At 40.1% G+C, this 19,459-nt stretch overlaps 1 protein-coding gene across 3 annotated transcripts in view; it reads left to right on the top strand.

Annotated features, from left to right (window-relative positions):
* TOP3B (DNA topoisomerase III beta) overlaps positions 1-19,459 on the top strand; it is a 75,536-nt gene that overhangs the window by 41,882 nt on the left and 14,195 nt on the right. For all 3 annotated transcript variants that reach the window (XM_063430203.1, XM_063430202.1, XM_063430201.1), the window contains exons 12-13: positions 817-963; positions 1,875-2,048. In XM_063430203.1, coding sequence (XP_063286273.1) covers positions 817-963; positions 1,875-2,048 — 321 coding nt within the window. The remainder of the gene's footprint in view (positions 1-816; positions 964-1,874; positions 2,049-19,459) is intronic.

The following is a 19,459-nucleotide window of genomic DNA, read 5'->3' as shown; positions in this document are numbered from 1 at the left end:
GCCGGTGCAGAGTGTTTGGGATGGTGCTGTGTGGAGTTTGCCCTTGTGGGCCTGGGCCCCCTGTGCTGGTTTGGCGTTCGTCCGCCATTTTGGAGTGTTGCAGTAGCTTGGGAGCGATCGTTATACAGCGAGGGATGGGTGTCGATTTGATTTGCTTGGTGCCACGTACAATCTGGGGTGGACCGGGATGACCCCCACCGGTCCCGGGGGGGGGGGGGGGGGGGACAGGGCTGTATTGCAGGCTTAGGAGGGCACTAGGTCGCAGAGAGCAAGAGATCGGCCACCTCACCCGGCCGGCGATACTGCTAGGCCTCACTCCCGGCACCCTCGACAGACGCTCCATGCACCCGCGGGCGGCAGACCAAGGGCACCTCGGCTGGCTCCTGAGGTAGGTATGTCCTGGTTACAGGCTTTTGTGACGGTCCTGGCTGGCTGGTGTGCGGTTAATCAGGCTTAGTGGTTACATTGAGCTCGGAGCTCATTTGAGGCACGTCCAGCCGCCATGATGTCCAGGCCCCACCCCCTCAAAATTCGCTATAATTTATTTAGCATAAAAAAGCCACAATCACATGCGTGTCTTGGTATATTAAGGTGTGCAGTGTATGCTGGGAAAGAGGGGTATTTGCAAGCTGTTTTTTGCACATACCCCCAAAGAAAACATGCAGGAATAAAATATAGGCATGTTTTCTTTGGGGGTAGGTAATATCTACTAACTTCTTAAAGAAACACTCGATTGTTGTTGTTTTTTTAAATTGTTGCTATAAGTTTGTGAGATTTTAAGAAGATAAGCTGACTTTTTTTTTTTTTTTTATCCAGGTAGTGATGCTTGGCGACTGTATGAATACATCACTCGACATTTCATTGCCACCATCAGTTATGACTGCAAATACCTCCAGACTACTATTTCTTTTAGCGTGGGCTGCGAGCGATTTACTACAACCTGCAAAGAAGTGATTTCTCCAGGTGAGTGATCTCCAGGATCATCATATATTATGTGGTTGAAGTACAGGACGTATAACGAAAATAGCCGATACTATAGCTTAACCATCACCTACAGTCACTGTCCCTTAAGGAATAAACTGCAAGGTACAGTGAAACCACTGAATCAGACATTAGAATGGTGATCTGCCAATGGATTAGGCAGTGTGGATCACAATACCAATTGTACACAGGAACAAGTAGAAAGATTAGCCTTATTGCATAGGCAATAAAATTGTGGGCACTTTTCAGAAGAGCTTGCAATCTACTATTGCATGAAATTGTTGGACACAAAATGTTGATATTTTTTGAGGCTTTGGGGTCTGGAGACTGTATACCCATTACACTGGTATCCTTTTGTGTAGGTATTTTGCTGCAATGTATAAGTACTAAAAAGGCTTTTATGTTTAAAGCAGGGTTGGGCAAACAGTAGATCTAGTTTAAGAAAAGTCGTCACTTTTTTGTAACTCCTTTAAAACAGATTTCTTTAAAAATAATTAGATATTTGTTTCTCTGGTTTCAAATAGTGTTTTTTGTATTCTGTCATTGCAATGCCAATACTCCAGTGCTGTGCAAGACTCATCCTCTGAATTCTGGAGACAAACCAGGCTCTTTGATATCTATTCAGTAACCATTGGCATACTACAGAATGATGCATAAAGATAACTAGAGCAATTATAAAGTACTTTTGCGTAATTCCCATGAAACTCTTCTGACCTATATTAGAAATGGAAAAGCCAAGCAAACTGTTGTGGTCATGTTAGTCCCTGAACAGCTGTAGGTCTCCATGCTGGCTACACTTGGGATAGTAGATTATTACTGAAGTTTTGAAGATCTACTGGAAGTTACACATACCCACATTGATGGTTAATTTGTTTCTTCTTTGTGTTTTTCAGGTTTCACAGAGATCATGCCTTGGCAGGGAATCCCTCATGAGGAGACTTTCCAGCCTTGTGAGAAAGGTGACAAGTTTGGTGTAGATGAGATAAGGCTTCTAGAAAAGCAGACGTCTCCTCCAGATTACCTGACAGAGGCCGAACTCATCACTCTGATGGAAAAACATGGCATTGGTAGGTTTCAAGTGTGCATTTAGTGTTCACTTTCCATTTAACAACATATGGTCTACAATACAATTCATATGCACATCTGAAAACCCATTTACCATGCCCTTTTAACTGTTCCATCGCAGATAGTGAATCATATGAATAAAGAGCAATTCTGGGGCTAAGCTCTGAAAGTGCAGGAATATGTTCCTGATTACTATGGTTATTGCTTTGTGTTTGGACCGACATTTTGCATGCATGGCCCAATGTTAAGAGGCACAGGACTGAATACAGCAACTGTATCCTGGAAACTCATTGAGTATGTAAGAGCTCTTTGGGTCGGAACACTTTAGTTGGTAACTACACTTCCTGTAGTGTTGAGTTTCACAGAATCTTAAAGGGACATTCCACTGCTCAAATACAAAATAAATAAAAATTACTGTTAGTAGATATAGCCCAAATGACAGCATGAATGCTTTTCATTATGCATCTTTTCATTGTGGGTTTATCTAAAAACCTGCATTTCACTTGTCTACGGCCTTTGCAATCCCTCCCCTTCTAACCCACTGTGTACAATCACAGACCTTGTGTACCTTAACCCCTTAAGGACAGAGCTTCAGAAGCTTGTCTTTCACTTAATGACAACAGCATTTTTTGCTGTTTGCGTTCAACTGCAATTTGCATTTTACTAATTTATTGCACCGACGCATATTATGTACCGTTTTTTAAAGGACAGAAAGGGCTTTAATTTGATGTAGCATATATATATATAAATATATGCTTATTTATTATAAAAAAAAATACAGATAAATGCAAAAAAAATTAAAAAAAATGTTTTTTATTTTTTTACAGTTTTTGCAATAATAATGTGTACACAATTAGTGCAGGTTAAGGAAAGTAATTAAAAATACATTTATTTCGTTGTTCTGATTTACAGAATATATAATGTGTCTGGGATTTTCATTTTTTTTTTTGGTAGTTACAGGTCACAAAGCACAAGGAGTAAAATAAACCTTTAATGTGGAGCGATTTTAGAATTTGGTATGTTTGTCTTGTAAGCTTAATAGCCATAAAAGAAAACAAAATATCCACACAAAAGTATATATTTATATAAAGTAAACACCACAGGCTATTTACCTAAGGCTGTTTTGACACTTTCTACATAGCCATTTCACCGCCAACCTCTGCTAAATATTGGAGTAAAATTGTGTTTTTGGGGGGTTTTGGCACACAAACTTATAACAAAGAACTTCTCATGTGTATTTTGTAAAGTTGGTGTGTGCTATTCCTGTACAAAGTTTTATTTTGTGTTCAGTTACATCTGCTGAGTAAAACGACACGCCCATTGTACGTCTTTGGCACTATTTCGTGAAGCTACAGTGCCATATAGGAGACCTGTCCTTTTCAGTATTCACAGTAGAATTTTGAGAGACGGATTTAATGAGCCTATGCTTCCATTTGGGGGTATTATAACAGTTTGACTGTTCAAAAAAACAAAAAAAAACACAAAGGCCTGCCATTTGTAAAAGTAGACATTCCAGGGTATCTCATAAGGTGCATATTGTGCCTTAACATGCCCGTATTTTTTCACCAATGTATGCCAAAGTATGTGGTAAAAAATAATTTTGTGCATTTTTTTACATACAGATTGCATTTTTGCTGGGCATTTTGTATATTTCATATGTGCCACTAAGTTCAAAACCCCCAAATTATGCTCAACTAAGTCTTCTGAGTAAAAAGACACCCCAATGAATGTCTTTTGCACTATTTCGTCAAGCTACAGTGCCATATAGGAGACCAAGCCATATCAGTTTTTACCAAACTTTGAATTTTGACGCTGGGCCTATGTGCAATTTCCAAGCATCTTCGCAGGTTTTAAATTCAAACTACCCCACAAAGGCCTACCATTTCTTAAAGTAGACACCCCAGGGTATTTCAAAAGGCATATTTTGAACCTTAGCGTGGGATCATTTTTCTGCTAGCTTGTAGTGGTAATAAGCGTTTTTTCTGCCTTTTTGACACACAAAGTGAGTTTGCACAGTATATTTTGCAAACCTTATGTGTACTACCACTGTATAATACTTCATATGTTGCTCAGCTATGTCTGCTGAGTACAAAAATACCCCCGTATGTACCTTTGCCAGGTATATGTGGACATCGGAGGGGCACCTTTGGGACACTGCCATTCCAGTTTTTTATTTCAAACTTTAAATTTTTACGCTGTGCCCATGTCCCATTTTAGAGTATTTTGCCAGGCTATATAATCCAAATACCCCATAACGCCATACCATTTCTTAAAGAAGACATCCCAGGGTATTTCAAAAGGCATATTTTGAATCTTAGTGTGGGATAATTTTTCCGATAGCTTGTACCAAGTGTAGTGGTAATAAGCGTTTTTTTCTGCCTTTTTGACACACAAAGTGAGTTTGCATAGTATATTTTGCAAACCTTAAGTGTGCTACGACTGTATAATACTTCATATGTTGCTCAGCTATGTGGTCTGAGTGCAGCAATACCCCCGTATGTACCTTTGCCAGGTATATGTGGATGTTGAAGGGGCACATTTGAGACGCAGCCATTCAGTTTTTTTCTAACTTTGAAGTTTTACGCTGTGTCCATGTTCCAATTTGGAGTAGTTTAGATGGTTGGTTATGGAAACTTCCCCACAAACACATACTATTTATTAAAGAATACACCCTGGGGTTATTTTAAGACATATTTTGAACCTTGGTGTGGGATAATTTTTTCTCTAGTTTGTTCCAGGTGTAGTGGTAATGAGCGTTTTTAAATGTATTTTTTTACTTTTTCAAACTTTTTTTACTTTTTTTTTGATAAATTCTTTATTTTGAAGGTTTTAACTTATGAGTGGGGGCACAGAAATAAAAGAGGGGTTCGGGGGAAGCAGTTTACAGTACATACATAGATCTGTTCTTGTACAATTTTTCCCTCCTGATATTTGCCCTGTGTGGTTTGGTACTCGGGACTGTCTCCTATGTCACCGCCAGCTTTTTGTTTTCTTTTCTCCCCTGTTCTATGTAACTTTATTTTTATTATTTTTTTTTATTATATATTATTCCCCTTTTCCCCCCCTCCCCTATGGTGGGGGGAGGTGTAACTAGACTGTTTATGGAGGATGTCGAGATTTTTCCCGTTACCTTATTCCCTTTGGGGGTTTTAATGTGCGGGTGTGCGATGTTTCTTGCGGTTGACTTGTCTTGGTGTGTATTTGGAGCATGTAAGTCTATTGTAGGACTGTTCTATGTATTGCACTATAAACCCATTCAGTGGTAGGATAGTCAACTTGTAGGAACATGTGGCCAGTTTTGGCAACTTTGATCTTGGTATTGTGTTTGAGCTTTCTTTTCCTTTTTTTTATATATATATATATATATATATATATTATTATTTATCTATTTGTTTTTTTGTTTTTTTTGTTGTATTTTCTTGCCTTCCTTATGTGGGGTTACTCTCGGGTGGGGGTTTCAGAGGAGTGTTACCGGGGTGGGTTTCCCTCTTGGTTTTCTCTATGCGGCCTTCTTTTCTGTCGTTCCCGGTCTGCCGGCCTGTTCGTCTGTCTATGGTATTCTGTGATATAGGGGGCCTTTGTGGGGTCAGAGGTTGTTGGTATCGTTTAGGCTGTTTAGTTTCTGCTTGTTCATGCCGTATTTTAGTGTCACCAAGGGGGGGGGAGGAAACTTTTTTTACTTTTTAAAACTATTTTTTAAACTTTTATTTTGCTTATTCATTTTTTTAAAACTTTCCTAAACTTTCTTAAAACTTTTTTTTACAGATTTAACATTTTTCTAAGCTTTTTATTTTACCGTTAACCCCTAACTAGCAGTAAGCAGCACTAACAGTAAATTCCACATTTTCCCACAACTCCCACCAATGCTAGCAAGCAAAATATTTAATTATACAATATTTAAATCAGTTAATTAAATAAATTGAACCCCTGAGGGTTAAAAAATAAATAAAAGTTAATCGTCAGGGGTTAAAAAAAATTAGATCACAGTATAATACTGTGATCTGTATTTTGATCACTGTAGGCAGTGATCGATTGGCAGGGAAGGGGTTAATTTTTATTTGAACTGGGTAAAGGTTTTTGTTTTTTATTGTTTACTTAAACGTTATTAAAACTTTTTTTCAACTTAATTTTTAACTTTTTAAAGCTTATTTTAAAACTTTTTTTAACATTAACCCCTAGTTAGCCTAACACCAAATCCCCCAATTCCCCCACTAACTTCCACCCTCCCCAGCAAGCTAAATATATAATTTTAAAATACTTAAATTAATTAATAAAATTAATTTAACCCCTGAGGGTTAAAAAAAAATCAGATCAAAGTAAAATGCAATCCCTGCCAATTGATCACTGTAGTCAGTGATCAATTGGCAGGGAAGGGGTTAATTTTTTATTAAAATGGGTAAAGGGGGGTGGGATTTGAATGAAACGTTATTTTTTTTAAAACAGGGAAGCAGATCAGTGCTGATCCGTCTCTCTGCACTTCACACAGAACCCGGAAGTGCAGGGAGGCGGAAGGTGAGTAAATGGAGCACATGTGCTTGCTCTGACAGCCTGTCAAAGCGAGCACTGCTGCTGGGGCAGACCTGAGCACCCTGTATTAGAGGCAGACCGGAGCACCATTAACCACGCAATCGCGGCAATCTGGGGTTAATTTTACCGCGTGACGGACAAGGTCAAACCAGGAAGTAATTGAATCTGTTGCCTGTTTGATAGCCAGGTGGGTGTAACCAGATTTATTTACAAAAGTGTAAATTTCTATTGAAATCTGCACTTTTTGCAAAATTTATAAAGAGGACACGCTCTTCACATTGTGACAGAGGGCAAGGCATTGTTATGGATGGAGTCTATATTTCTCCAAAAGTATTGGAATATGTAAATGAATAACCCCAGGAAGAAGGTCTGGCTGTTTTTAGTCAGATCAATTTTGCAATTTAATATGGGTTCCTGGGGTGGAGCATTTGGAGTGAAGGGAGTATCATTACAGGCAGTCCCCCTGCTGGCAATGCTTCAGCCAGCTAACCCGGCCATGTGATTGTGAGGTCCTCGCAAGGACCTCACTCTCACATGGCTGGGGGGCCCCCAGGAGGACGGACGTGCAGCTGGGGGCTGCCTGGGAGTCCCCCCCAAAAGCGATCGCCGTCGTGGGATCGCCGTCGACCGGGTATGTTAAAAAAAACAGAGGGCGTACTATTATGCCCGGCGGCGTTTAGAGACGCTTAAAATAGGGCGTAATAGTACGCCCTCCGGTCTTAAGTTGTTAAATTGCCAGACCTCTTAATAAAGAGAGAGACTGCATTTACAAGAAATTCGATTTGTGTGGTGTTCCTATCATTAATGTGAGGATATTTATGAGGTGATAAATATTTAAAATTATATTTTCATAAAAATTATCAAAAATTAATTTAATCATTTTTATCATATCAAAAATTGATATCTTGGCACTGTTCCCCGATTAATGATTTAAATCTGAGAATTAACCACGATTTTAATTCTCTTAGATCCTAGAGGAAGATATTTTTACTTCACACAGTAATCACAAATTAATTATAAAAAAATATAGTGGGACAATAAAAATAATATATGTAACATGCGTGACAATAATCAGTGAATATTTAGGTATAACATAACATAAGTATACAATATGGCAGTGGTTTAACACAACATAGACAGCTAAAAGCAACCAGCTGTCAACAAGATTTACTACAGGACACTCCACTTACACCCTGTTCCAAATTATTATGCAAATTATATTTTTCTCATTTACCTAAATAATTTATGTAAATAACAGTCAGCATAATTCTCATGTTATCAACTATTAAGAGTACAATTCAAATTTTATTGAACAAACCTCCTAATGTTAACAGTATTTTTTTAAACATAAACTTACAATGCACTGTTCCAAATTATTACGCACAGTAAGTTTCAAAACACTTTATAGGTTGTAAAGAACTGAAAATTGTCATTTGTTGTGTTTGCAGCATATTTACTGAAATCAAAAGCTATTTCAATCAAACTTATAACAACATTTTAACTTTTTAAACATTTTAACAGGTCACGTTACATTTTAACATAGGACCCCTTATTTGATAGCAGCTTCACAAGTCTTGCATACGTTGAACTTGTGAGTTTTTGGACAGTTTCTGCTTGAATTTGTTTGCAAGGTGTCAGAATAGCCTCCCAGAGCTGCTGTTTGGATGTAAACTGCCTCCCACCCTCATAGATCTTTTGCTTGATGATGCTCCAAAGGTTCTCAATAGGATTGAGGTCAGGGGAGGATGGAGTCCACACCATGACTTTCTCTCCCTTTATCCCCATAGCAGCCATTGTTGCAGAGGTATTCTTTGCCGCATGAGATGGTGCATTGTCATGCGTGAAGATGATTTTATTACGGAAAGCATAGTTCTTCCATCTGTACCAGGGAAGAAAGTGGTCAGTCAGAAACTCCACATACTTTGCAGAGGTCATCTTTACACCTTCGGGGACCCTAAAGGGGCCGACCAGCTCTCTTCCCATGATTTCGTCCCAAAACATGACTCCACCACTGCCTTGCTGACGTCGCAGACTTGTTGGAACAGGGTGGCTGTCCACCACCTATCCACTTCTCCATCGATCTGGACTATCCAGGGTTGCACGGCACTCATCTGTGAACAGGACTGTGAAAATTAGTCTTCATGTATTTTTCTGCCCAGTGCAGCCGTTTCTGCTTGTGAGCATTGATTAGTGGTGGCCGAATAGAAGGTTTATGTACAGTTGCAAGACTCTGGAGGACTCTACACCTTGATGTCCGTGGGACTCCAGAGGCACCAGCAGCTTCAAATATCTGTTTGCTGCTATGTAAAGGTATTTTAGCAGATGCTCTCTTGATCCTATGCATGGATCTGGCAGAAATCTTCCTCAATGTGCCTTTATCTGCACGAACCCGTCTGTGCTCTGAATCAGCCACAAATCTCTTAATAGTGCGATGATCATGCTTAAGTTTTCGTGAAATATCTAAAGTTTTCAAACCTTGCCCAAGGCATTGAACTATTTCACTCTTTTCAGCAGCAGAGGGATCCTTTTCCTTCCATATTGCATGAAAATGGTGCTCTGCTTAATAATGTGGAACACCCTCCTTTAGTAGTTTTTCCTTAAATTGGGCTCACCTGGCAATCTAATTATCACAGGTGTCCGAGATTGTTTTCAGTGATCAAAAGAGCCCTGAGACACAATGCCATCCATGAGTTAAACTGAAAAACAAAATATTTAATCTTTGTGACACTTAAATAGAATTTGCATAATAATTTGGAACAGGGTGTAGAAACCAAATTTACAGAGAAGACCGAACTTCACAGAAGTACACAGCAGTGCAGCGTAAAGCAATAAAAACTTTGTCTGACAGTCAAATCACACTGAATTAACTCTTCCACTGCTGGCTACAATCATCCTAGGCAAGATATCCTATTATGTTGCAATTTTACAAATACAATATTTCTTATACTAGATCATTTGACCATTCCTAGGACCATCCAATAAGAATAATTCTAACCAGATTTTACGTTTGCAGAATTTTAACTTTCCTAATCAAGATTATCTATGTTTAAAAAAAAAATTTTTTTATCAGAACAAGTCAATACCTCTGGATAAAAATTTGGTATGCTATCATTTGGCAAATTTACCATCAATATATCGTTATCTTTATTCCACCTGCAGGAATGGAATTTTTATAACCATATATTCCTTAGTTAATTATAATTGAAATCTGACCAATATTTATCCAGATATATATTCCTGCTATTAGTAAAAAATAATTAATTTAATTAAATAAAACCAGCATAATTACCAGGTTGTAATTACTAGGTTGTAGATTTTCTATCAAATGTGTAAATATGTCCCAGGAATTTCGAATGCAAGTATGATGAGAATTGTGGAAAATAGAAAAGTTTTCAGAGTTCTGAAGTTGTGTTAATTGGAAAAGAAAATATTAAGAATTAGGTGTGTCCAGCTTTTGATTCAGATGTCAGATCGTAGCTGTTAGATGTGAGTCCAAGAGAGTGTTTAGAATGTCCAAGAGTCCGAATGTCTAAGTCCCCCCCTTTGTCCTTACTTTTAAAGGGGCAAATTCTCTGCACGTCATTAGTCGATAGGACCAATAGGAAACTGTAGGTGTGTCTTCCCTACAGACTATCATCTAGTTTTTGGTCTGTAGATGGCGCAATTACATCACAGAAAATTAAATTTTTGTATAATGGGTTAACTGAATTTGGTGATGCGTTTGACGTAATTTTTGTTATCTCTTACAGCTACTATATATCAAAGAACCTGTCCTCTTCAAATAATTTTTCCCAGTCTTAGTATCTGGGATATACATTTAAATCTAGTTTCCTGACATGGCTAAACTCTTCTTCACCTCTTTCTTACAATGCAACTTTGTAAGATTCCTTTTTTTTTTTTTTTTTTTTTTAGAAAGTAAAATTAATTACTTAGTGTTATCTGTTATTTGGTGTCTGTCTGGTTTTCTTGTCTTGTTTACATAAGTCACATTCCTTAGCTCATACTTGAATGAATAGAGTGATAGAGAGAGACATCTTGTGTCTGTCTTAGCCTTGTAATACAAAATGGAGGCACCTCTGTTCTGAGGGTGACTGGCAGTATACACTTTTAATGTCTATCTTAATGTCTATCTTAACACAAAATGTCTGCCGATATAAATATACTGACATTAAGACTGCGCGCTTGTATGGTCCCAGGTCACACATGGTGGAGAATGCGGGCAAAACACTGACCGTATGTAAAAGGAACCAATACCAAAAAATGGAGGATGTTGTTAAAGCGGCACTGTCATGCCGAATTTACCTTTCTTTAATCGATTCCTCTTCTCTCCCTCTCTCAGGATCCATTCTTCATTTCTTCCTGTCTGCTCTAGTTTTCTTTAAAACTTAAAACAAAGTAGTAACTATATGTGGAGGTTTTCCTACGCCTGGCCATCTCTGACCAGCAGATGAGCAAAGTGTGCTTCATTTCCAAGCTTTCCTCCCTGTTCCCGCGATCCTTCCTATCACAATAGGTCCCCACCCCATTATTCTGTAGGGGCCCCACCCACCACTCAGGGGTGGGGGCCGGGGGGGAGGAAAATAGGGTTTCAAACCCCCTTATTGTTATTTAGGGCCCCTGCCACTCAGGGGTGGGGGGCCGGAGGGGGTTACTAAGGTGTGGTGGAACCAGCTTCGCCACAGGGCATTGGAGAAGACTGATTGCCAGCCTCCTGCCCTGTGACTATGGCCCCATGTTGAAATGCTTGATTTTCCCCTGCAAAGACCCGAAAGCCGGGTCATTCGGTACTTCCCCTACATGAGCAGTGTTACCCCAGATAGCTATGCCATGGAGCCCATTCGTATAACAAAAGACTATGTGAAAGACTTTGGCTCTATGGCAATTGAACTGTATGTATGTGATCTGAGCGCCATTCAGTGATGATGTGCGTTCAGATCTAAGCTATCTGGGGATATGTTGAATGTACCTGTTTTATGCAATAGCTGCACAGTTATATATTTTTATGTATTTTATTGTATTTTGCTACCATGTGGCTAATGGAGTTTTGCCTCTATCCTTGGAGTTAATTGGATTACATCCCAATTATCTACAGGATAGAAGACTCTGTGGAACTGGTTTTGGGCAGAAAAGCCATGCTTCATTTGGTCACAAAGGACGTTGATCTAACTTTTGACCCACTGGACCAATTTGTATGATTTTGTATGTTGGTATTTGGAGTATGCTGATTCTGAAAATGTAAGTTTTATGTGAATGTGATGTATACTTTTAGAGTTATGAATGTTGTGTAAAACTGTGTATTTTCCTGCCTGTGATAATTAAGTTAGACCATTGTGTTCAGTAATTATATCACAGGCAGAGGGGAGGATTTTGTGTGGGAGTGTCTGAGTGTATTGTACGTATTGATTGGTTGTTCTGCAAAACCCTGTGGGCAGTACTATGTGTGTAAAATGTGAATAAAAGAGGCTGTATGTGCCAGTACAGACAGTTCTACTTTACCCTCAATTTGGAATCTGCAACAAGGGATTGCTATGCTAGTCATACTCCCTTGCTATATCACTACTAAGCTCTTGTAAGAGCTTGTTCCTGTCTTGCTCTCTGGAGGAGTCTACGGTGGTTGTGGTGTCTGCTGCATTGCTCGGAGTCCTTAGGAAGCGTTAGGAGCATCCATCAACGGAGGTTCTCAGTCGGGGTGCCAGGTGATCCGTTACATAAGGTTTATTATTTTGTTTAACAGTGAGCAGCCACAGGCATGCCCCTGGGGCTTTTGGGAGATTTCAATCCCCCTTATGCTATTATGGGGGTCTTATTGACCCCCATAGAGTGAGGGAGGACATGGGGGCCTTAGGAAGTGGCGGGCTGTACTGCTCCCTGCCGCTTCTATTTTTATATGTTACCACTAGCTCCCTCCCTGTAATAAACTGAACGAACAAACAAACACTGATATGACATTTCTATCCATTCATTTGTCTTTCTGATGAATGAATGAATAGATGAATTTCCTGTTCGCATGCCCAAGTGTTTAACTGGGTATGCACAGGAATTTCACAGTGCTATCTAGTGTGGGCAGATGACGTATCCCACAGGGACTTCATCTACCCACACAAAGATGGCGGCGCCCAGGACCTAGGTCCAAGCAGAAAATAAAAATTAAAAAGTAGGTAATATGGGGGGCTTAGGGGCATTTGGGGGTGGCTAGGGGGTCAATTAGATGTAGTGGAGTCGGGAGGGTTGTTAAAAAAACAACGGGATTTGGCCATGACAGTGCCGCTTTAAGACTTTACCGCAGGCTGCAGCCACTGAGCAATAAGCTACAGCCACCAAGCAAGAAAATATCACAGTACTGCAGCAACTGGTGTTTGCACAAAAAGAGGAACAGCAAAATGCCACTTGTGCCATGCAGCAGAACCTATCTGAGAGGCTGGCCAGCTATACTGTGGAAGTGCCACATAGTTCTAAGGCTCTGAGAGTGAGTAATTATTTGCAAAAGATGGTGGACACAGATGATGTGGAAGCTTACATGATAGCTTTTGAAAGGACAGCTGAAAGAGAAGGTTGGCCTGAGTCTGAATGGGCAAGCCTCCTTGCTCCATTTCTGAGTGGAGAACTTCAAAAGGCATATTATGATTTGTAGCCTGTACAAGCTTGTGACTACAAGAAACTGAAAGCAGAAATCTTGGCCCACTTGGGAGTCACAACAGCGGTCCGTGCCCAGAGATTTCACTCCTGGAATTATAGCCAAGACAAAGCTGTACGGTCACAAATGTTTGATATTGCATCTTGACAGGAAATGGTTACAGCCAGAGGTTAATTCAGCCAGTCACATCGTGAAACAGCTTGTGATGGACCGGTTCCTGAGAGGATTGCCTGTTTCCCTACGGCGCTAGGTCAGCCAGAGTGATCCTAAAATGGCTGATGAGCTAGTTGCTTTAGTGGCACGGTATGTGTCTGCAGGAGAATTTCTGTAACTCTCTAACCAGTAGAGACCAATGACCCCAAAGATCCAGAGTCCCAGTAAATGGGGTAAGACTGTTCCAGGGAAAATGGGGTCTTGGGAGGAGCAGGTGTGTTTGTACTAACCAAGAGACAATCCAGCAAAGGGCAAGAATTTTGTTAGGCTGGAAGATTCTACACAATTCTACAAAATGATGCCTAATTATAACATTAAGTGATTTCAATGCAAAGAATATGGACACATTGCCAAGGACTGTTCTGAGAATGTTGTTGCAATGGAATGGAATGTTGGTGATAATAGGGATGATTACTCTCTTTTCTCTCGCTCAGTATATGCAGTCACCAAAAATTATTGTCTGAAGGGCCATCCTTGGTGTTCTGTAAGGGTAAAGGGAAGAGACGTAAATGCTTTACTAAATACTTGGAATATGGTTACGCTTCTAGACCAAGGTCTGTTAAGAAATATTCAAATAAATGAGTCCCAGAATCTAAAAATTGCCTGTATACATGGTGACATACACTAGTACCCTACTGCTGAGGTAATTATTGAGATGCAAAGTGGCACTGTAAATCATACAGTAGGTCTGATAAAGCAATTAGTCCATGAAATGATAATTGGCAGGGATTTTCCCCATTTTTGCATTTATGGACGGGCACTGAGCAGGATAAATCAGTACCCATAGAGGGCGCTTTTAGTGACTTTCCATTTTCCGATTTATTGGGGGATGACTTGGACAGAGATATTGCTACTAAAAACAAGCATTCAACCCCTATGGAAACCCTAGTTGGAAATAACACTGAACAGAGTGATACAGGTCCATCTAGTAGCCCTGAACATGTTCTAGAACTGACTGACCTGAAGGTTAGCCCGGGTAACTTAAGAGCTGCACAGTGGGAGGGCCCCACTTTATCGGAGGCTAGAAACCATATCTTCATGAGGAATGGGACCCATTTTGATCCCAACAAAATACCTTCTTATCTATATTTTGGAGTGGACAATGATTTACTGTACAGAGTTAGAAAAGTAGATGCTGTTAAACAACTATTGGTACCTCAGGCATATCGAGTCACAGTATTTCATCTTGCACATAGCCATATTCTTGGGGGACACCTAGGGGTTGATAAGACAAGAGAGATTTCTCAGGAGGTTTTATTGGCCAGGTGTAATGGCGTCAATTACACATTATTGATAATCCTTTCCTGATTGCCAATTAGCTGCCCCTCTTACAACATATCGTAGTCCCTTAGTACCCTTGTCCATTATAGAGGTTCAATTTGAACGCATTGGTATGGACTTTGTGGGCCCTCTTATAAAATCTGCTAGAGGACACCAGTATACAGGGAGTGCAGAATTATTAGGCAAGTTGTATTTTTGAGGATTCATTTTATTATTGAACAACAACCATGTTCTCAATGAACCCAAAAAACTCATTAATATCAAAGCTGAATATTTTTGGAAGTAGTTTTTAGTTTGTTTTTAGTTATAGCTATTTTAGGGGGATATCTGTGTGTGCAGGTGACTATTACTGTGCATAATTATTAGGCAACTTAACAAAAAACAAATATATACCCATTTCAATTATTTATTTTTTACCAGTGAAACCAATATAACATCTCAACACTCACAAATATACATTTCTGACATTCAAAAACATAACAAAAACAAATCAGTAACCAATATAGCCACCTTTCTTTGCAAGGACACTCAAAAGCCTGCCATCCATGGATTCTGTCAGTGTTTTGATCTGTTCACTATCAACATTGCATGCAGAAGCAACCACAGCCTCCCAGACACTGTTCAGAGAGGTGTACTGTTTTCCCTCCTTGTAAATCTCACATTTGATGATGGACCACAGGTTCTCAATGGGGTTCAGATCCGGTGAACAAGGAGGCCATGTCATTATATTTTCTTCTTTTATACCCTTTCTTGCCAGCCACGCTGTGGAGTACTTGGACGCGTGTGATGGAGCATTGTCCTGCATGAAAATCATGTTTTTCTTGAAGGATGCAGACTTCTTCCTGTACCACTGCTTGAAGAAGGTGTCTTCCAGAAACTGGCAGTAGGACTGGGAGTTGAGCTTGACTCCATCCTCAACCCGAAAAGGCCCCACAAGCTCATCTTTGATGATACCAGCCCAAACCAGTACTCCACCTCCACCTTGCTGGCGTCTGAGTCGGACTGGAGCTCTCTGCCCTTTACCAATCCAGCCACGGGCCCATCCATCTGGCCCATCAAGACTCACTCTCATTTCATCAGTCCATAAAACCTTAGAAAAATCAGTCTTGAGATATTTCTTGGCCCAGTCTTGACATTTCAGCTTGTGTGTCTTGTTCAGTGGTGGTCGTCTTTCAGCCTTTCTTACCTTGGCCATGTCTCTGAGTATTGCACACCTTGTGCTTTTGGGCACTCCAGTGATGTTGCAGCTCTGAAATATGGCCAAACTGGTGGCAAGTGGCATCTTGGCAGCTGCACGCTTGACTTTTCTCAGTTCATGGGCAGTTATTTTGCGCCTTGGTTTTTCCACACGCTTCTTGCGACCCTGTTGACTATTTTGAATGAAACGCTTGATTGTTCGATGATCACGCTTCAGAAGCTTTGCAATTTTAAGAGTGCTGCATCCCTCTGCAAGATATCTCACTATTTTTGACTTTTCTGAGCCTGTCAAGTCCTTCTTTTGACCCATTTTGCCAAAGGAAAGGAAGTTGCCTAATAATTATGCACACCTGATATAGGGTGTTGATGTCATTAGACCACACCCCTTCTCATTACAGATATGCACATCACCTAATATGCTTAATTGGTAGTAGGCTTTCGAGCCTATACAGCTTGGAGTAAGACAACATGCATCAAGAGGATGATGTGGTCAAAATACTCATTTGCCTAATAATTCTGCACTCCCTGTATATTGGTAATAGTAGACTATGTTACTCGTTACGCTGAGGCAATACCTATGCGTACAACTTCAGCAAAAGCTATTGCTAAGGAACTAATATTGATGCTCAGTAAGGTTAGGATCCCCAAGGAAATACTGACAGATCAGAGTACTCCATTTATGTCCCGAGTCACAAAAGAATTATGCTGTCTCCTTCATATAAAGCAGCTGAAAACCTCAGTATATCACCCACAAACAGATAGTTTGGTGGAGAGATTCAATAAAACCCTAAGGTTATGCTTGGTAAGGCCATTGATAAAGATGGGAAAAACTGGGATTGCCTTTTACCTTATTTAATGTTTGCTATTAGGGAAGTCCCTCAAGCCTCTACTGGTTTTTCACCCTTTGAACTCTTGTATGGTAGACACCCTAGACTCTAGGGCCTAGAGGGTTGTAAGATATAGCAAGAGAGACTTGGGAACGTGAGTCTACACCACACAGAAGTGTCATAGAACATGTAACTCAAATGCAGGAACGGATGGCAGTCATTATGCCCATTGTTAGAGAACACATGGAAAATGCCAAGCAACATTAGTAGAATAGCTACAATAAAAATACCAGTGTCTGCACGTTTAAACCAGGAGATAGTGTCAGTTTTGGTTCCTACGGTTGACAACAAATTCCTAGCAACATTGCATGGACCATATGAAGTCATAGAGGGTGTGGGGAAAGTAAATTATAACGTAAGACAGCACGGATGACAAAAGGAGGTACAAATCTACCATGTGAATCTATTTAAGGAAAGAGAAATGCTTGTGACTGTAGAAACATTACGCCTCCCTCCAAAGGATCATGACCCAACTGTAAATATATCAGAAACCCTTACTATCCACAAAAAGAGTGAGCTTAAAGACTTCATTAGACTAAATAAATATGTTTTCTCTGCAGTTCCAGGGAGAACTGCTGTTATAAAGCATGATATCATCACGGAGCCAGGAAAAAGAATCCATCTTAGAATACCAGAAGCTCGTAGAGAAGCGATCAAAACCGAAGTAACGAAAATGTTGGACCTTGGAGTAATTGAAGAGTCACAAAGTGATTGGTGTAACCCAATTATGTTTGTACCAAAACCAGATGGTACAATCAGATTCTGCAATGATTACCAGAAGTTTAATGCAATATCCAAGTTTGATGCATATCCTATGCCAAGGGTTGATGAACTTGTAGAAAGACTTGGGAAAGCCAGGTACCTCACAACACTGGATTTAACAAAGAGTTATTGGCAAGTACCACTCACAGCTCGGGCAAAGAAAATAACTGCCTTCTCTACTCCAGGTGGACTTTTTAAATGCAAAGTATTCCCTTTTGGCTTACTTGGGGTTCCAGCAACTTTTCAAAGAATGATGGACAGAATCCTAAAACCACATACCTCTTATGCAGCGGCTTACTTGGATGATGTGGTTATACACAGTGAAGATTGGGAGTCTCACTTACCAAAACTGCAAGCTGTCATTAATTTCGTATGAAATGCTTGCCTGATGGCAAACCCTAGTAAGTGTTCCATTGGCTTAGAGGAGGCCAAGTATTCATGTTATTCAACTGGAAGAGGGTTAGTCAAACCACAACTTGCGAAAGTTGAAGCTATTCGAAATTGGCCTCAACCCGTGACTAAGAAACAGGTTAGGACATTCCTTGGTCTTCTTGGCTATTACGGGAGATTTATCTCCAATTTTGCTACCATAGCAAGTCCCTTAACTGACCTCACAAAAGCAAGAGCCCTTGTCATGGTGAAATGGTCACCAGAAGCTGAGCAGGCATTTCAATGTCTCAAGGAAGCCATATGCATTCAACCTGTGTTGGTTACAAACAGATGCATCTGATGTAGGACTTGGAGCAGTACTGTCACAGGAAAGTCAAGATGAAGAGCACCCAATTCTGTACCTGAGCAGGAAACTTCAACCCAGAGAAAATAATTAGTCAACAGTCGAGAAGAAGTGTCTAGCTATTAAGTGGGCTGTGGAAACTCTCAAGTACTACTTGTGGGGCAGTAAATGTAAGTTGGTGGCAGATCATGCACCACTCATTTGGATGAGTCAAAATAAAGAAAACAATTGCAGAGTTACTCGCTTGTTCCTTAGTTTACAACCCTCTAATTTCTCAATAGAGCACAGGGCTGGCTCTAAACAAGGAAATGCTGATGGCCATTCACGAAAACACACCCTTATGACAATGATCGCTCACCACACTAGGTTTGAGATAGGGGGGAGACACTGTGACAGAGGGCACGGCATTGTTATGGATGGAGTGTATATTTCTTCAAAAGTATTGGAATATGTAAATTAATAGCCCCAGGAAGGTCTCTGTTTTAGTCAGAGCAGTTTTGCAATTTAATATGGGTTCCTGGGGTGGAGCCTTTGGAGTGAAGGGATGGCCAGTGCTCCATTCCACAGTTTACATCAACAAAGGAAAGGAAGTGAGGAAAGTTCCCCGTGAAAAACGGAGCTCTAATCTCATGACCGCTACCCCCAATTTACAATGTCAAAGCAGTTAAAACTAAAAATAACAAAAACTTTAATAGAACACACATAATGTCACACTAACACACCTAGTGTATTACCCCAAAATGTGAGGGTTTAATAAAAAATAAAAAATGAAACAATGCGACTGCAGTAGTACAGTGGCAAGACAGTACGGCAGAAAGCCTTATGGGGTAAGGACAGCAACAACCTTCACGTAGATGCAGTTAGTTACTAGAGCATCGAAACAAAATTGCAATAGTGAGGAAACATAGTTGCTGACAAGGACCTCCCACAAGACTACAGCCTATTTATAACTGTTTCGTGCCAAGAAGCAAGGAAAGAGAACGTTGGATTCTCCTACTCCAAGCTGTTCTTGGTTTCCCTATACCTTCCGATAATCCTAAGGAGTATATGCTTATTCGTTACCAGTAAAAAAATCCCTGGTCTATCTAATGCAATCAGAGGATAATAAATCGAAAGGATAGCGAGATAAAAAATAGAGGAAAAGAAAGTATGAAAATGGCTGAGTCTAAACAGAGCTAA

This window comes from Pelobates fuscus, chromosome 8, assembly GCF_036172605.1.
Source record: "Pelobates fuscus isolate aPelFus1 chromosome 8, aPelFus1.pri, whole genome shotgun sequence".
Lineage (NCBI taxonomy): Eukaryota > Metazoa > Chordata > Amphibia > Anura > Pelobatidae > Pelobates > Pelobates fuscus.
This window is presented reverse-complemented; position numbering and strand designations above follow the sequence as displayed.